General features: G+C 35.3%; 1 protein-coding gene across 1 annotated transcript; it reads right to left on the bottom strand.

The window, feature by feature from the left end:
* Nucleotides 1-762: 762 nt before the first annotated feature.
* LOC113054227 (C-type lectin domain family 6 member A-like) lies at nucleotides 763-2,828 on the bottom strand. Its single transcript, XM_026219604.1, has 5 exons — nucleotides 2,281-2,828; nucleotides 1,926-2,177; nucleotides 1,618-1,745; nucleotides 1,401-1,513; nucleotides 763-1,304 (listed from the first exon to the last, which is right to left on the bottom strand). Exons 1-5 carry the CDS (start codon nucleotides 2,456-2,458, stop codon nucleotides 1,130-1,132), a joined length of 846 nt encoding a protein of 281 aa, XP_026075389.1. The 5' UTR covers nucleotides 2,459-2,828; the 3' UTR covers nucleotides 763-1,129.
* Nucleotides 2,829-18,423: the final 15,595 nt, after the last annotated feature.

Genomic DNA, 18,423 nt, shown 5'->3' with positions numbered 1-18,423 from the left:
AATTTCATCTTTTTTTTTTTTTTCATCTAATCAGGTTGATTATTTTATTACTGCTATGCCAACATGCGAAGCATTTTTACTAAAAGAGGTTTGTTAAAACATGATTAAGTTAAAAGGTGCAGCTACAGTTTTGAAGGCTATTTGCGCTTTTTCTAAACATTATTTACAATTTTCACTCTTGTAAATAGTGTAAATAGTGGCAGATACTTGCACCCAAATGTATTTTTGTGTGTAATCATAGTATGTACTGTATAGCAACATGTTCAGTTTATGATCATAAACCGTTCATATCAATATCTATTAAATTTACACTTAATTTACTGTAAAGGGCTTGAGCACCCATAGGAATGGCTGAGCACGCCTACAGAAAAACAGAATATTCACTATTATTTTCCACCAACCAATAAACCAACTGACCAATAAATAAGTTTCAGGATCCCCTCTAAGTGTTGGTTTTCACGTTGGGCACCAGCAGGTCATAATACATATAGAATTACTATTATATTTAGCATTAAAACAAACTGACAGACTGGCTTGTGCTTTTAGTTTTATTATTATTATTTTTTTTTTGTTGTTGTTCTTGTTTGTTTGTTTTTGTTTTTTGCATGATGATAACTTGTGGTAACTTCAAAATCATCAGATATGTCAGCAAGAGAGCACCTTGTGATAAGACTCATGGAAAGAATGTGTGAATGAAGACGTGAACTCTTTAGAAACTAACACCAATAATATTTAAACATTGAGTAATTGAGCAGCCTTAAATCATTTTTAACACCTTTGTTTTATTAAAACTTGTTTAAGTACTGGAGTGTTTCACAGTGACTGGTGATGTATGACTGAAAAATGTACAAATAATAAATGAAGACTGAAATCTCAGGTATAAATTGAAAAACTCTGCGACATTCCCTAACAAGTCATTTCTGGTTGAATGAAACACACTTCTGGAGTCCCATTTTGCATATTATGTATTTAGGACATGAAATTGGGAGTCTGAAAAAAAGGAGACATTTAAAATGTGCAGTTGTTTCTCAACCTTCCAGAAACAAGGTTGAGAAACACTTTTAAATGATAATCAATTATTTAAAAAGTTTTGATTGTTGAACTTGTGTCAGAAAGGTGTGTGATGTTCCTATGGCAGAATGAACTTTGAAATCCTCTTCTCACAGATCCATTGATATGGTTTATTACATGCAACATCAAGCCACCCTACTCTATTACTCCACTCTGGTGGAGGCACAGCTACAGTCACAACACAGTCCTCATCATATTGTTGGTTTCCATTTGGCTCTCCTTGCGCCCAGAAGCTGAAACAACAGATCAGAATTTGATGTTCATTGCTGTTTTCTGTGTGATATGATACTGACTTTGAGAATAATTTGTTTAATTCAGTAATTTCTCACCCAGAGGTGAGAACATGTGTGGTGTTATCAACCCATTTCCATGTGCCCTCCACTTCTCTGTCAGTCAGGCCAATATAAAATATACCATTACCAGACATGTTGTGAATGAAATCCTGAACAGATAAAAAGGTTGCACATTTATGTCGTAAATAGACACATTTCATCATCTCATCTCACATTGATCTGCTACACACCGTAAACACAATCTCTCACTCACTTGTTCCTGTCTGTTGTTTATGATGATCAGATCTGCTCCTCTCTCTGTACAGTATCTTCTGCTCTCAGTCCAGGTCTTATTCTCTTTGGACATGTAGTAAAAACTGGATTGATAGCAAGTCCAATTAACTGTTAACAGAACCAGTTCAGCTTTTTACTCACATTCACACTCATCTGTCTGTAACTTTTAAAAGAAAGTATACTCATACATTGTGTAAACTTAAAGTTACTGCGACCACAACCAAATCCATCAGGCTTAAAAAATGACTGTTGTACAGCAAATTAATACATAGGCTAAAGAAACTTTACCACAGGTCCAAAGTTCACTGGTCAGGTTTGTGATCTTGAGTATTAGCTGCTCTCTCTCATCGGTCAGGTTTGTGTTCTTGAGTATTAGCTGCTCTCTCTCATTGATCAGGTTTTCATTCTTAGATATGAGCTGTTGTCTCTCTTGAGTGAGTGTGACACACAGCACTATGACTGCAGTCAGCAGAAGAACACACAGCAGCACCAAACACACTACAGCTGCTCTGGAGCTTCTCTTCCTCACTGAATCACTTCCTAAAAATGATAGACATTATGTTATTTTATTTTATTCTACATTTCTCTATTACATTTACAACAGCTTAAATGAGTAAATGTTTTTGCAATTAATCTCAGTTACCTGTGAGTTGAGGTGTTTGGGTTGTCGGTGTTTGGTTGTCAAAATCCTCTTTGTCTTTCTTATGTTTCATATCTCTTACAGCCTCAGCACTCACATAGATATCAACCTCCTTCTCTATTCTGCCTTCTGAGTCCATTATCGAACCTGTGTCCAAACCTTCATTATAATGCCCAGACATTTTCCATGCAGGTTTTGGTGGTTATTTTGAAGCGTAAATGAGAAGTATTAAACAAAACTATAAGTTCTATCTATCTGACTAATACTGTTTCCTAAGTGCTATTTCGTTGTACTCCTGATGCATCTGTGTATTTGGGGTAATGGTTCATGTATTTATGCAAAAAGGAACTTGCAATATGCAGGAAGTTAACACAAATGTCACAATCTTCTGAGATGGGATTGGTGAACTTAAATTAGTGACATTTAATGTGTAACTCTGCAACAGCCTTTAATATCAAATATAAAATTGATTTCTACACATTTAACATCAGCACCACTCTTGGAATTTAGCAAGTTCTTGAGTACTCATGAATGATCCTGAAATATAAATTCAGAAATAATAATTTTTTGTGGAGAGATGGCATGAAAAAATAAAACACTTTTTTCGCTTGCATTTTATTTTACAGTACGTGCACTAACGTAATTATAGTGTACTTACAGTGTATTTATCTAAGAAAGTTCTGGTAATACAAGGTACCTACATGGGGTAGGGTTAGGTTTAGGGGTAGGTTCAGGGTTAGTACCTAGTTATTATATAGTTATTGTTATTACTATTATAAGTACATAGTATGTACATAAGGAACAGGACTGTAAAATAAAGTGCTATCCTTTTTTCTCTCTCAGGATATCTCACAGTATGTGGGAAAAAGACTTTGCAAACTTCACAACTTCTCATTCTATTGTCAGAAGATCGAGCACAGAAGACAGATGAACTCAAATTATATTTTGGGCAAGCAAATGCTCTTAATTTTTCTTTTATCCAATTGCTCACTGGCATGTGACTCATGGGTTCAGTTAAATCAAACAGATATTGAACGCACACAGAGTCAAACGTTCTTCTATATTAGAGAATGGTTCTAACTACCAGCTGTCAAGATGCTTCATCGTGGCTGCTTTCTTCTGCGGCTTCAGAAATGCCAAACTCAGCAGGCAAGCCAGCTAAAACTATTATGTTGTTAAACTGTCAGACAACTTTTCCCTCCTCTCTGTCATTTACTTTCTCTTCGTCTCTCCGTGCAATTTCTCCCACCTGAGGTTTTAATTGTCAGAGCAACTGAAGTGACATGACAGAAGTCATTTTGTGGTCCATTATGTAAAAGACAGGCCCAACAATTAGCATGTCACTGAAAAGCATTGTTCTAAACTTCCCATTTGTTAAAGGTAATCTTCCTGAAAAATGCACACTTTGCTTCAGTCATTGGGTTATACATGTAAGTCTTTTAAGGAGATACAGTGTGCAATGTTATTTTTAATCAGTAAGTATGTATGCATGTATTTATTTATAATTAAAACATTTCTGAATGTCTTTAAACAAGGTACTTATACAGTACATATACAGTAAGATTTTGGGCTGTTTAAAGCATACATTCTTAATGTATTATGTGTTTTCCCCCAGTATTCAGCATGTACTGTATTTGTGAAAATATTAATAATTATTTGAAAATTAATCTCTTAATTTGTCTTTATCAAAATGTTTTCCTGTATTTAGTTTTATTTATACAGGTGCATTCTTTTAGAAAGTAAAGTAAAGTAATGTTATTTCTTACAAACAAATTGTAATATTTCACAGTATATTACCTTATATCTGATGCAGTTTGCAGGATCTTGTGGCTTCAAGTGTAAGTGTAAGGCTTCAAAAAGTATGAAGTCCTGTTAATATTATGTTAGGGACATACTGTACAAAGTTATCGGAAGTGCAGTTTCCTATTTTCTGCACAAACCACAAACTAGAGGAAGTTGGTTTTAGCACTACTAACAACATAAATAACAGACTCTGTTGCCATACAGTCTCATATCTCTGATGGGCAAAATGATCTTAAGAGGTTTTCTGTGCTGCTATATTGTCAAATATGTTGATTCTCAGAGCTTATATATTCTGCATTATACATTACGCTGTCTCTATAGAGAGGACATTTAAAATGGCCTCTGCTTATTTTTCCAACATTTTGATTGGCTGCTGCCCTGGAGCGTGTATCAGGTCTTTGTCTTGGTTGACAAGAAGTCAGGCATGAAGGATATGACATCATAATGAGTCGGTGTTATCATGGCTTTTAGAAGGCTCAGACGCCGAGGTTTGAGTGACTTGTGTAGGAAGGCAGACGCTAACGGCCTGCGTGAATCCATCAAGTGCCTGCCATTATTCATCCACATTAGAGGGCAGCTTTCTAATGGTGATTGAGTTTGTTTCGTTTGGCAAAAGCAGGAAAAATGCCACCGGCTCCACTGATGAGGGTCCTTGATTAGGCCTCAGCTTTATTTCCCACTCTTTTTACACAACCGGAAAGACCGCTCCAAATAAATGATGAGACAAGCTCTCTTCAGCAGGGCTCCAAGAGTGAGGCTCGCGGTCCCGGCGGGTCCCCCGTGCACATGTAATGTGGGAGTTTTATGCTGATGTGAAATGTCAAGGGCGCAGGCATCCGTCCATCATCGTTACGGTTTTGGCTTCTGTTTGGACTCAATACAAGAGACACGTTTTATTCACTATATTAATTATTTTGAACCCTCATCACAGCTTTAATTTACTTTCTCTCAGTGTGTCTCCATTAGTGTTGCTCAAAACAGATTCTTCAACTCACATTCCTCTGAAAACATCTTTCCCCAGATATTAGTGGCTAATTATCTAACCCAGACTCTACCTAAATATACTCTACTCTTACTTTACTCTAAAAATGCACCTACTTTATACATACCAACAAAATCACATGACAATTCATAACTAGTTCACATTTTGGCAAATTGGTGGCTAATTTCTACGAATTCTTTCTCATTTGAACATTTTCATATGTTCTGCTTACACCCTACTGAAGGTTATACCCAAAGTTTGGGTGGCTCTTAATGCCTTAAGGCCGCATCCTGCTGGAATTCACATAAACAGTCATCCTGTGAACAGTAAACTCTGAGTTTCTTAAGAGTATGTACATTGAAGAGGGAAGATCTGATCTGGTAAATAAAACCGGTTAAATCTGACGGTAAACTGGTAAACAAAGTGTCCTTTAACGTCAGCAGAAAGGTCACTGTGTGTTCGTGCTGAAGAATATTGAGGGGCTGATTTGTAGCAGTGAACTTTTCGCTACGAATTTAAATCATTAATACTTGTCCGTAAATGTCAGATCGGTAATAATACTCAAGCCAATAACATGATGTTGTTCTTAATGAGTTTTAAGCAATACAGTAAATGAGCTCCTTTATTATGAGTTGTGTTGTAAAGGGATGCTTTGCTTTGCTTCATCTTAAAAGTGCTGTAATAAAATATTATATAACGCAAAGGTGCAATAAGTTGTTCCATTACTGTCTGTACTGGGTTACTGCCCCAGATAATTTAAGAATATTGATGTTTAAGTCTTTTATTCCAATAATTCCAGTGTTAGACATTAAGTGAACTTCTTGACTGTTGTTGTTCTAGCCAAACTTCATTAGCGGCACATAGTTGAACGCAATCTCAGTTGTCAGTGAAACAGTAGTGCCCCATAGTCTAAAGTAACTGAAAATGCAGGTTGAGAAAAGCAAATCAAGTGTTAGACTGAGTCTCATCTGCTTTAAACTATTACAATTCCCCCAGCTGTGCCTGCAGACACCCATTCTTACACAAAAACACAGTACGGCAGTATTTCCAGCCCTCCTGCTGTCCTGTGCCTGTACAGTACATGACTAGACAAAAGTTTTTGCCAGGCCTGGTGCTATTTTATGCATTTCAGGAGTATAATATAGTCTTCTAAACTATGAAACTGCACAAATGGAAGTGTGGGAATTATATAGTGACCAAACAATGTTAAAAACAAGTACCTCTATATGCTAGAAACAATGAAAAATGTTTTTCCTTAACATATAGGCTTTTACCTGCCATTATTTTAATGTCACATCAGATTATCATTATTTTTAGTAAAAGTTTAAAGGCTGTTTAATATTTGAGTGTAAACTGTGATTCTTCCAGGATTATTTATGTGTTTCTTAAATATAGCTGTGAAACTGGTATTACTGCATTAATTGCGATTGTCATTTTAATTGGTAATTATAAAAATAAAAGAAATAAATAAAAAATTACTTGCATTTTGAGGTGTGGTTTATCCAGATTGATCTGAAATTTGAAGTCAAATATTAAGTTGTTAGCGCACATCAATATTGCAGTATTGCCATATTGAGAGGATTGATTGTCACATCATTTTTTTTTTAACTAAATGTTACTACTATGTTACTTAGAATAAAATTTTTTTAAAAGAATGTGTCAAATATATCTAAACTTTGAAAGAGACATGACATACAGCCAAGTACAGTGACCCATACTCAGAATTCATGCTCTGGATTTAACCCATCCAAAGTGCACACACAGCACTGAACACACACCCAGAGCAGTGGGCAGCCATTTTTATGCTGCAGCGCCCAGGGAACAGTTGGGGGGTTCAAAGGCACCTCAGTCATGGTATTGCCAGCCTGAGACTCGAACCCATAACCTGAGGGTTAGGAGTCTCCCCTAAATAAAGCCACTGGTAAATGCATAATTTATTATAATAATGGGTTCATGAGATGATTGTTTTAAGTTCATTTTTTAAATATACTTCCTATGTTGATTCTATACACATTTGACATTATGTTTGTTTACAAATTAGGTGCAAGTGTTGCAGTTTTTATGAATGACAGTCATAATAAACATATGTGACCCTTGACCACAAACACAGTCTTAAGTCACTGTGGTATATTTTTAGCAATAGGCAAAAAAATAAATAAAAAAAATACATTGTTTGGGTCACAATGTGACATTATACTTTTATTCCAAAAAGTATTAGTATATTGACTAAAGATCATGTTCCATGAAGATATTTTATACATTTCCTATCGTAAATATATCAATGATCAAAAAGTAATTTTTGAATAGTAATATGCATTGCTAAAACTTTATTTGGACAGCTTTAAAGGCAATTTTCTCAGTATTTAGATTTTTTGTGCACCCTCAGATTCCAGATGTTCAAATAGTTTTATCTCAGTCAAATATTGTTATTTCCGAACAAACCATACATAAATGGAAAAATGATTTATTCAGCTTTGAAATGATGTATAAATCCCAATTTCAAAAAATGTACACTTAAGACAGGTTTCGTGGTCCAGGGGTCACATATATTAAATAGAGAATAATCACTGTATTTGTGTGTAAGTGATCATACTTTGTGATTTGGGTGATGCAGGTCTGCCTGGTCATACAGGAAGTGTTCTGCAAAAGTGTTTTGCAAATTATGCAAATAACCACACACACAGGCTGGCCTGAAAACAGTGTGTACTGCTGTGGTTACTGTTGTATCTTAAACTGTTGGAGGAAGTCCTGAATAATGCACAATCCGAGGGGTCCATTTTGGCTTGCAGTATGACTAGAGAGATGTTTCTGCTGGCCTTGATTTTATCCCCATGAACAAATCCCAGGTGTGTTTGTGCTGTCAGATGCCCTCTAAATTGCTTTATCAAGTGGCCCCTCATGTATTTATGAATGCTGCGTGTGGATTGCATGCTGTGAGCGAGGGTCTGCGCTTCAGTGTGGTAAATGAATAATAGACGGAGTAGGGAAGGGAAATTTGCATGAGTTATACAAGCAGGCCTTTAGGTGGATGAAGGTGGATAACCTTCCCCTTCATCCCCCTTCTGACGGACCACCCTGGAGAGTCACCAAAACATGCAGATTTGTTCAAACACCATGATTTTTTATTGAAAACGGCATGTGGAAGTGAAAAGCCACACTAACATTCACAATAGGTGAAAGGAAGAGAAATTGTTCCTCTCATTTGAAAGATGGTTTCTTAGAAACACCTCCCTCGTGCGACGGACCATCTCCTCTCGCTCTTTCTCTCCGTCTCTGTCTTTCGCTTTGAGGGTTTCACGCTATCCTCATTACAGAAAAGCTGACACACGGTCGCACGGCTGCTCTATCGCTATTGATTTCACCGGTCATTGATGAAGAGCCTTCCCTCAGGAGTCGTCAAACTTCAAAACTGCGCTCGGAAGTCTTTGTTAGCGAGTTTCCACAAAGCGACACAGTGAAAAGAAATAAAAGTTGCCTGAAAATGAGAGGCCAGGTCTTGTTATGAAATATTGACAGTCTGACATTTGCTCTGTGTGGCCTGGGTTTTCATTCTGTCTTCTGTTCCTCTTTAGACCCAGAAAGATGAATACGACACACTTCCTCTTTTCTATTGCTCGCATTCAGTACATACCAACTTATATTTCTTTTAATATTTATAGAAACTATTTTGAGACTTGAAGGAGCAGTTAATCAAAAAAAGAAAATTCTGTCATTTATTCACCCTCATGTCTTTCATAACCGGTTCAAAAGGAGATATTAACTGTAGCTATATTATATTATATTATATTATATTATATTATATTATATTATATTATATTATATTATATTATATTATATTTTATTATATTATATTATATTATATTACAAACTATATAAATAATAATTAATAAATCTCTTAAACAAATAGTTCATTAACAATTGTGAAAGAAAATATTATTCAAAGTAAAATAGTATAATCTTTGAACAGTTTTATTCTGATTCAGCTGGAATGAGTCTCTGAGTCTTTGAGGTGACTAGTTTAAAAGCTTTTCACTTCCTCTTATTTTATTACTCTGAGTTTGTCTGAAGATATGTCCTCCTTGGTGTGCAGAAAAATTATATTTTATAGTCAACCGGGTTCTGCATGTGCTGCATTTTCGCTCATGTCTGTGGAAACAATTTTTCCCCCCTACATCCATCAGTCATAAGATATGAGCTCGCTATAAACTATTCATTTGAAGAAACAGAGCGGAATGCGTGGGGGAAAAAGTAAATGTGTTTGAGTAATGGGCTTGCCTGAACCGTCAGTCTTAGCGGTACCTGTTTGACTCCACTCGTTTGAAAGATTCATGATTTCTGTATCCTTCAGCTTACTGGATATTGGAAAATGTAACACCAGCACATAAGGGATTTTTTTTAATGTCCAAAGTGTCAGTGTTTTATAGAGCTGCTGGCTGCAGCCGTCACTGTAGGGGGTCCAGGGTTTTACTGAACCGTTGTGTGAAACAAGGCCTGGGGAGACTTAAAGTGTGGAATACTTAAAGATCAAAGTTCTGACTTTTCACTCTGTCTTTTGAGAGAAATGTGGCAGAATGTGTGAATGATTGACACATTTGTATGTTATGACTTTAGGCTAAACAATTGCATTTTGACTATAATATTTCGTAAAATGGTGCAAGTGTGTATTTTATCGGACGCTTGTTGAGTCTTAAATATCACTTGTCATTTTTCATGCGAAAAAGGTTCAGAGATCTTTCCATTTATATTTTAGCTTTGTGTACAGTTAAATCATCAGTGAGTGCCTGAACCTTCTGTAGGCTAATACATTGTGGTTGTATATGAGTCTCTCAGTTGTCTTCATTGTGAAAAAATGGATCTCAAAACCATATAGTCATTGTTAGAAAGGATTGAAATACACACACAAAAAAGCTGAAAAACTATCATTAGAGCATTTGTAGACTGCTAAGTTACTTATGGTCAGAACGTCTGTTGAGTGACCCTCGAAATAAAGTGTTAGTGGATATTAAGAAGACAGTCTAATAATATCCTAATGACTGCTAGCTGACATGTATTTGCAAAGTTCATAGGTAGTTGAATATCAAAAGTGGACTATCAAAATAAAATGTTACCAAAAAAACAACTGTGGATCATTTATGTAACAACACAGTATGAAGAATCAGGTTGTTGAACAGGTTGTATTTTTTTTTTTTTTTTTTTTTTTTTCTGTATGTAGAAAATAATATTGAAACATATTTCATGTAAAATATTCAATTCAGTTTTCTATATAAAAAAATATATATAGAAAAGGATATTTGATCTTTAGAGAACTAGATCTGTTTCACTTCTAAATTCTTACAGTAATATATTTAAAAGATAATTTCCTTCCTGATTCACTCTGGCATGGAATTTTTCTTATTATAAAATGTAAAATGTATAATGTGATGTAGACTAATTTGAGGAAGGTCTTAATACTTTCTGTCTTTGCAGATGTGACCTTTCAGGTAAAATCTGAGAGTGCAGGTGATAAAAAAAAAAAGGTCAACCGTTAAGCCACAGTCGCTCGTATTTGGCCTTTTGACACTTAATGAGATTTGATTAAAATCTGATCCATCCATTTACCTCAAATCAAGTCTCTGGCTTTGAATATAATTTATTTGTAAGGTCAAAGAAACTTTTTATGTTCATGTTTCATCCTGGAAACTGTTTGCATCCAAGCACCCACAGTCACGTATTGTGTGTGGAGGTGATTGAGTTTATGGCTCAGCTGGGTCCTTTTGTTTATTGAACTGATGTGCAGGTTGGTGCTAAGGAATGCCGGCATAATCACTTATGCAGGATAAATCAAATATTCCAGATTAAATGAAAAACAAACACAACAGTGCCTCTTAGTAATGTGAGACAACAAGGCAGATTCAACGAGATGTAATAAAGATGACTCGGAAAAAGCTCGTTTAAGTGGGCGTGATTAGATTTATTAGCACATTTGCATGAAGATGGTCACCGTTTGCCTATCAAACGATGACTCATGGGTTTGTTGCAGGGGAACACAAAAATACCCAGATGGAATAATTTTGAGTCTAAATTATGTGACTGCACTTGATCTAATTTGTTTTCTTCAGCTTCTTCTGAGTGTTTACTTGATCATTTGGGCCTGTGCTAGCATGCTTACATTCCGATTATCAATTCAAGTTAAATTGAATATAGATTTATGAGCCAGATTTAAGGATGATTTTTTTTTTTTTTTTTGGCAGGATGACAGAATGCTTTTTGGTTGGCTATAAAGATGTCATTCTTTGAATTCATTGCTTGTAAGGGACACATTTTATGCATCTTGATAAAGTTTTGATGGGAATTGCAAAAAATCTCTTGCTCTACTAGGAAACCAGCTGTCCTAGACTAGAGGAAACAGAGATGATCCCAGAATATGGGCTCGCTGTGGGGGGTGTTTGTTACAGAATCAACCTGCTCACATCCAATTAGTTTTATTTATGTCCAATTATGTCAATTGCTGCTCCATGCTGCAAAAAATAAATAAATAAATACAATTTTGAATTGAATTATGCATATCACAACCATTGTTTAACCAATGGCTCCTACTGCAAAGAATAGAAGTGGTAGAAGCATTTCACAGACAATTAATCAAATAATTTAGAATTTAGAATTAAGCTGGCATTCAGTAACCCTTTTTAGGTTTTTTCTTTTACAAACAGCCTCTCTGAAAATGACATGAATGGCCATTAAAGGGATAGTTAACCTCAAAATAAACCTGGAACATTGAAGATGTTTTGAAGGATGTTTTGAACTTTTTTTTTTTTGTACTGTATAAACAAAATAAAAGTAATAAAAAATTGTGTGCATTAATAACTTAAAAAATAACTGTCCCTGAACTTCACTGAAATAAAACAAATGTAGAAGTTGAGAAGTTTTCGAAGATATTTATTTATTTATTTATTTATTTTATTCTTTTTTTATGGTGGTTAAACTTTTTTTAATTAATCGAAATGGAAAATATATGTAACATTTTAATTATGTCCTTATTATTATTCTTTTTTTTTCTTTTTTTCTTTTTTTATAAAGTAGGAAATATACATACATTTTTGCTGTATTTTTTCTGTCATATGTATGGTGGAAGATCCAGATCATATTTAGATCAGGGTGTCATTTGAACCCGTTTAACACGCAGCATTGGATGAAAGCACTACAATTCTTGAGAAGCCCCTGTGTGACATTTATAATATCTCAGGTGAGTGACTTGGATTAACCTGGATCCAAATCACACTCTTTGTATCTCAGGGACTGCTTTCTTTTGATTATGAGCATGAAATATGGAAAGAAGAAGTGTGTGAGAGAGAATAAAAGAATGAGAATGGTACTGAAGATGCATCAACAAACAGAATGTAACCAAAGGAAATCAGATTTGTGTCTGTTATTTCTGTTTTACTGGTGATAAAGGACCCTGGCAAAAAGCTCTTTGGATTTTTCCCCTCCTAAAACACTAAATAGAAACCACTATACTGCTTTTTTAAACTACTGTTTAAACCATGAGGTCATAAACTGTAAACTGTAAAATGTTGATAATTGTTAGTATTAGTTAAAAGTGTTATTTAGTATTAATGTTGCAAGGTTTTTGTTTGTTTGTTTGTTTTGTTTTTTAGTACTGACCTTAAGAATAAAAATAAAAAAACTAAGAGGGCTTTGTATCCCCCCCTCTCTCTCATAAGTATATGTATCCTGATCTAGTGAGTTATAGTGTCTTATTTCACTCATGACTATATCAGTAGTCTTGTGACTGAGATATGAGCTCATATTATCACTTTGGTAAGAACAAAATATCCAGAGAGAGAGAGAGAGAGAGAGAGTATGTGTGAAAGATGCTGATTTTATTTTGCCTCATTGCCTCTGCAGGAGTGCAGAAGTAATGAGCTCTAAACACTGGCTCTTCCTGATTTTATTTCATGTTATTTCATTTGATTTCATGCTATTTATTTCTCCCTCTCACCGGGGCGCTATAGCGCGTCGAGTGCTTGCGGCTACGCTAAATTGTCAAATTACCATTCTGAAACGGCACAAACAGGGTATTAGCAATCAGGAGCCATTGCCTCACTGCCACCACTCAAGCGCTTGAAAGGTGCAGAGTGCTGACTTCTGCTCATGATTTGCATGCAGTATGATGCTGTTAAAGGACCTTTTAAATATTTAAAGGGCCTGAAGGAGAAAAAAGGTTGAATAAATGTAAATCTATAGTTACAAATAAAGAGAAAGAGAGATCAGATAGTACACTATGACCCACAAATTCAACTTCTGATCAAAATCTTGACAACATGCATTAGTAAGAATTGTAAAGACTAATTATTTGCATACGTTGGCTGAAATATAACTCTTCTAAGTATACAGGAGACATGGAACTTTATCTCTATGGTAACGGAAGCTTTAGTCCTCATTCATCAGTCCTTTTTATCATAGACCTGAAAAGTCTACAGATCTGACATCACTTTTTAAGTTACAAGTGAACATAAATGAAAGGTGAAAGGCATCACTTCTGCTTCATTAGCACGACATGGGTTATCAAAAACAAACAGGTTTTTACAAACATTCTCTCCATCTGCTATTGGTTGGCCAAATAGATAGGCCCGCCCCAAACGCAAGCCAATGGTTAAGCTAATCTTCCCACTATAGTTAGCTTTTTTTGCAGTCACTTTTAGAGTGTCCCTAGGATGCCCTGAAATATTTTCTTTTTAGCGGGCTCATCGGGTTTTGGAACACAGCTTATATTTTGTCCCGACTAATCTATCTTTTTAACTTCCATTTTCTCTGTCTGATTCACCTTAAATCTCAAAGTCACCTCAAAGCTGATCTTCAGCAATACAGATGCCTGTAATTCCCCCACAAATAGTGTCATATTGAACTTCCTATTAGGAACGTGTTCTGGAACGTCAACTGAGGAATGAGTCCCATTCCATAGTCCACCAATAGCAAGTGTTTTCATCAGTATGGCTGAAATCTAGTCTATTTGTTTCTCCTCTTCTTTGGGTTGTTCAAACATCATAATGGCATTACAGACAGCAGAGTTTACCGCTTAGATTTAGTGGCAGGTATTTTCCTCTGAAACAAAAGTTTAGGACTCTCAACTGAGTCAATAAATAATCTGAAGACAAACTAGCCCAACTGGGACATCCTTCATTGTTTTTTAGTGCATGTGTGTGGATGCTGTTGTGGGTTTGGTGTAGTGTGCATTGAGCAAGGCTGCACCTACAAGTTGTCAAGCATGGTACCGAAGGTCTCTGCCTCTTGATCTTAGCTTTTCCCATCATGAATAATGCAAGTGTGTTGAATTATTCACCGATGGCCAGAATTCTCAAAATGGCATATTGGGATTTTGTCAACTTTTTGGCTTTTTTTGTCACCCTTTGCACTTCTTTTCCCTTCCTACACATTCAGACTTGTGTAAGGCATCCCTGGATGGCGCTGCTTAGTTGCTGTCACTCAAAACTTTGCCATGATTTCCACCAAGGCCTGAAAGACTCAAACATTCAACCAAAAATGGGTTTAAAGTAGTGCTGTCAAACGGTCATCGAAAATATATATATATTTTTTTTCAACAAAATAATGTGTGTGTACTATGCACATTAATGATGTTTATATAAATACACAAACTTACAAACACATATATAAAGTAAACACATTTTTTTTTATTTTGGAAGCTATTAATCATTTGTCATCTCTATTTTAAAGTGGAAGGCCCTCAGCAAATCTCCACATGGAGGGCCACTTGGTGACTTCATAGCTACTTCTTTTCATTTTTATGAAAATCTGGGTTATGTTTTTCTAACTTTATACCAGAACTAAACCAAATCTTAATTTTGATCCCTCGTGAATGTTTACAAACAGTCAGGTCTTATGAGGACAATTAACTATTTTACAAGATGGCAGCTTCCTTCCTGTAGAGCATAAGGTGCAAGAAACGCCAAGATCATGTGTTCGATTGTCAGAGAGAGCAGGAATGCTTTGGATAAAAGTGGAAGTGGCTTTGGATAAAAAAAGAAGTGTCTGCTAAATGCAGCACCATAAATTTATCATAAATTCATATGATTTGATGCATTTTTTTGGGGGGGAGGGGGGGTAAGCAAATTGATCCTACCCTAAACGTAATATGTGCATAACTTTTTTTCTTAGGTGCACCAGCACAAAAATTTTCGACCGCATCGTATTTAACACAGTTTTAGTTTTAGTTTTTTTTTTTTTTTTTTAAAGTAACGACCATCAGCCTGCTGCAGACAATGAGCCTATCGATTTAGCATTTTCAAATAATCACGACTTGCTTGAGATATAAAACAGTTCAAGCATATAACAATGTTTAAACATTACACCTAGATAAATGTGCGGTACTTTATATCCAATAGTCGGAGCAGAGACTCTTCAGGACATGCAGACGTCAGCACGATCACTTGCATTTTTTTTTTTTCAGTAGATACGCAGTCATTTTTTCACATAAAGATAAGAGTAATACATCATTCGTAACGGCAAAGGGTCTACTTTTATTTGTGTGTACTCACAATATCAACAAAACATTGTGCTTTTATAAAATAAAGAAAACTAACATGATGCGCTTTCTGCATCTCGTCTTTAACAATAGTACAAAAATTAACCAAAAACTCAGTGACAACATGCCTCACAGACAAAATATATCTAAAGGAAACTTTAAATGACTACTTAACTAAATAAAACAAATCGAAAACAAAAACTCTTTCATTATAATCATAATCTGTGAAGATGCACTTCTCTCTAACGGCGCATCTAATTAGGAGATGGTGCATCAGGATCGACAACTTCATCCTTGCAACACAGACTCAGAAAACACTGGTTTATTAGTAAATAATTTATGACATTTATGGTAATTACTTTTGCCGGTGCTTTGTGGCAAGCTTAAGCTTATTGCATGTAGCCTATTTGAAACTGGTGAGTGCTGCTGAGGGAAAATAAACACTGTCGAGTCGCTCTTGACAGTCGCGGCAGCACGGTCTTGTGTTGTTTCCACAAAAAAAAAAAAAAAAAAAAAAAAATCATCACTAATTGATGGATGTCTAAAATATAAATGGAAGAAGAAGTATAAAACAGGCAGGAGGTCCGGCCCACGTCTGAACTATGACTTGAAAATTGGCCCGAAGCCCGACTCGAGGGGCATAAAAAATTCGGAGCACATCAGGCTGAAATGCAGGGCTCTAGTGTCTGTTGTTGAACCACAGTGAGACTTTCAGATTCGCAGAGATTTCTTTTTCCCTCAAACGGCTGGTCGCACCAGTGCAACCTCTGATTTTTTTTATTAGTCGCAACATTGAGAAATTAGGTCACACTCTAGAGCCCTGAAATAGTTGTACAGACCACATTGCATTGAAAAGGTTTTATGGTTTTATTGACACCCAAAGGCAGATCAGACTTTTAGATACATTTGATTCCTGTGAGTTTGGGGGAATATTAGTTTATTTTATCTTGTCTTTTTTACTCGTTTTTGGAAGACACGTAGAACCTTGTGCCTTCAGAGCACTAACAAATTATCCACAGTTCACTGTGAGGTGAATTTCAGGATAACACTTTTGGATTCTGCTCAGAATGCGAAGCTGAAAGACTTGTGAAGTTTCCTTTCCTTTTGATTTCTTCCCTTTTTGACTTTTAACACACACTTGGCTTCAAGTTTGATCATTCACCATCTTTGAACTAAGCCAATCGATTTTCAAAAAGTGCACCCTTCCCTCTTGATTGCAACAATTATCAGAAAGACCCCGGACCCCACCTGAGTCATAGAAATACACGTTAAATTTATAAAAATGCACCTTGCTGCCACTTACTTTGTCATTAGACACTTGTTTTCTGTTATCTGAAATATTTAGGAGCCATTTTCAGCTTCAGTCTATAGTATTGCGTCTTGTGAATGTTGTGTACAATAATTGGGCATTATAAGCACTCAGCTTTAATGGTATATAAATGGAAAGTTTTGTTTGAGTGGATGCTTCTGGTGCACACACAAGAAGATGGGCTGAATTAGGACGGTTTGTCAGACAGACAAACAACAGCTTGTTGTGTCTGGCTAAAAGTTTGTAGAAGAAAGCTCTTCAATAGTCTGATCAATAGCCATTCACCAAACAATGATGTAACAAAGGATTGTGGCTCTACTCGTCTACCGACACAGATTCCACAAAACAATCCAACTCTTTTCTTGTGCTCATAGCACTGAGAATCTTTTACAAAGCAAGTTTTCCATGAATACTGTATACTTGGTGTCCCATAAATAAAGAAAAGAAAAGCATTAGGTGCACAAATCCTATTTTCTGAGACATCATTTACATTTTACTGTAACTGGCAATTTTGACAATCACTTGATCTGGTTTTCAGTTAATTGTGTTAAACATATTTAAATTACAATATAATTTAAATTACAAAATAAAAATAAAAAATAGTATTTATCTTAATTACAGTCATTGTACAGTAACTGCAATTAAACACACACACACAAACATTTAGCTGCATGCTATATTTTGTAACTTCCCATTACAATAAACGTGATATTTTAATATCTTCAAAAACATCAAAGTTAATTGTTTTATTAATAATAATATTATGTGTATTGAAAAAAGTGTCTATATTAAAATATTATGTCCATTTTGTAATGCAATTTTGTTGATAATTTTTACAGTATGTTATTGTTATTTATGGAAAAATAACAATCATTGAAATTCTTACAAAAGAAGAACATCTCTTTCTTCATGTTGTGGAGACAAGTAAAAAATATATTTCTCTTAATTTATAAACGTTTGCATTGTAATTTTGTAATTCAAGTTACTGTAAGAAAATAAAAATATCACACATATACTTTTATACATATGTTAATCAATAAAACAACATTCTGCACACACTATTAAGCCCATTCTGTTATATTTTTATTTGTGTATTAATTTTGTTATTTGTATAGATATGTTTCTGTTTATTTTATAGTTCATTTAGAGTTAAATTAAATCAAGGTTTTATGAAAAAAATATTATGCCATACTGTATATACCGTAGATGCTGACAGAGAGTGTCACATATGAGTGCATCAGGAATTTTTGAACATGTATAGAGGCACAGGCCTGTCTACCTGTGTGGTTTAATATTTCCACCAGTATATTGTGAAGCTCTAGTTCATAGTGGATGGTGTTTGCAAATGACAAGCACTCTTGAATGGCTTTCCATTTAAAGTGGTTCATTGTTGTGCATCAGACAGATGCAAGTGAGACTTCCACAGCAGGACGATTAGTATGCTAGTTTGACACAGTTGAAACCCTCTTGAAACTGGCCTGTTCTAATCAAATGTTTTCTCCTCCTGTCCTTCTCTTTCTCTCCCTCTGAACC

The sequence above is a fragment of the Carassius auratus genome, chromosome 35, assembly GCF_003368295.1.
Source record: "Carassius auratus strain Wakin chromosome 35, ASM336829v1, whole genome shotgun sequence".
NCBI lineage: Eukaryota > Metazoa > Chordata > Actinopteri > Cypriniformes > Cyprinidae > Carassius > Carassius auratus.
Note: the sequence above shows the minus strand (reverse complement) of the source record. Positions and strands in the feature narration are given on the sequence as shown.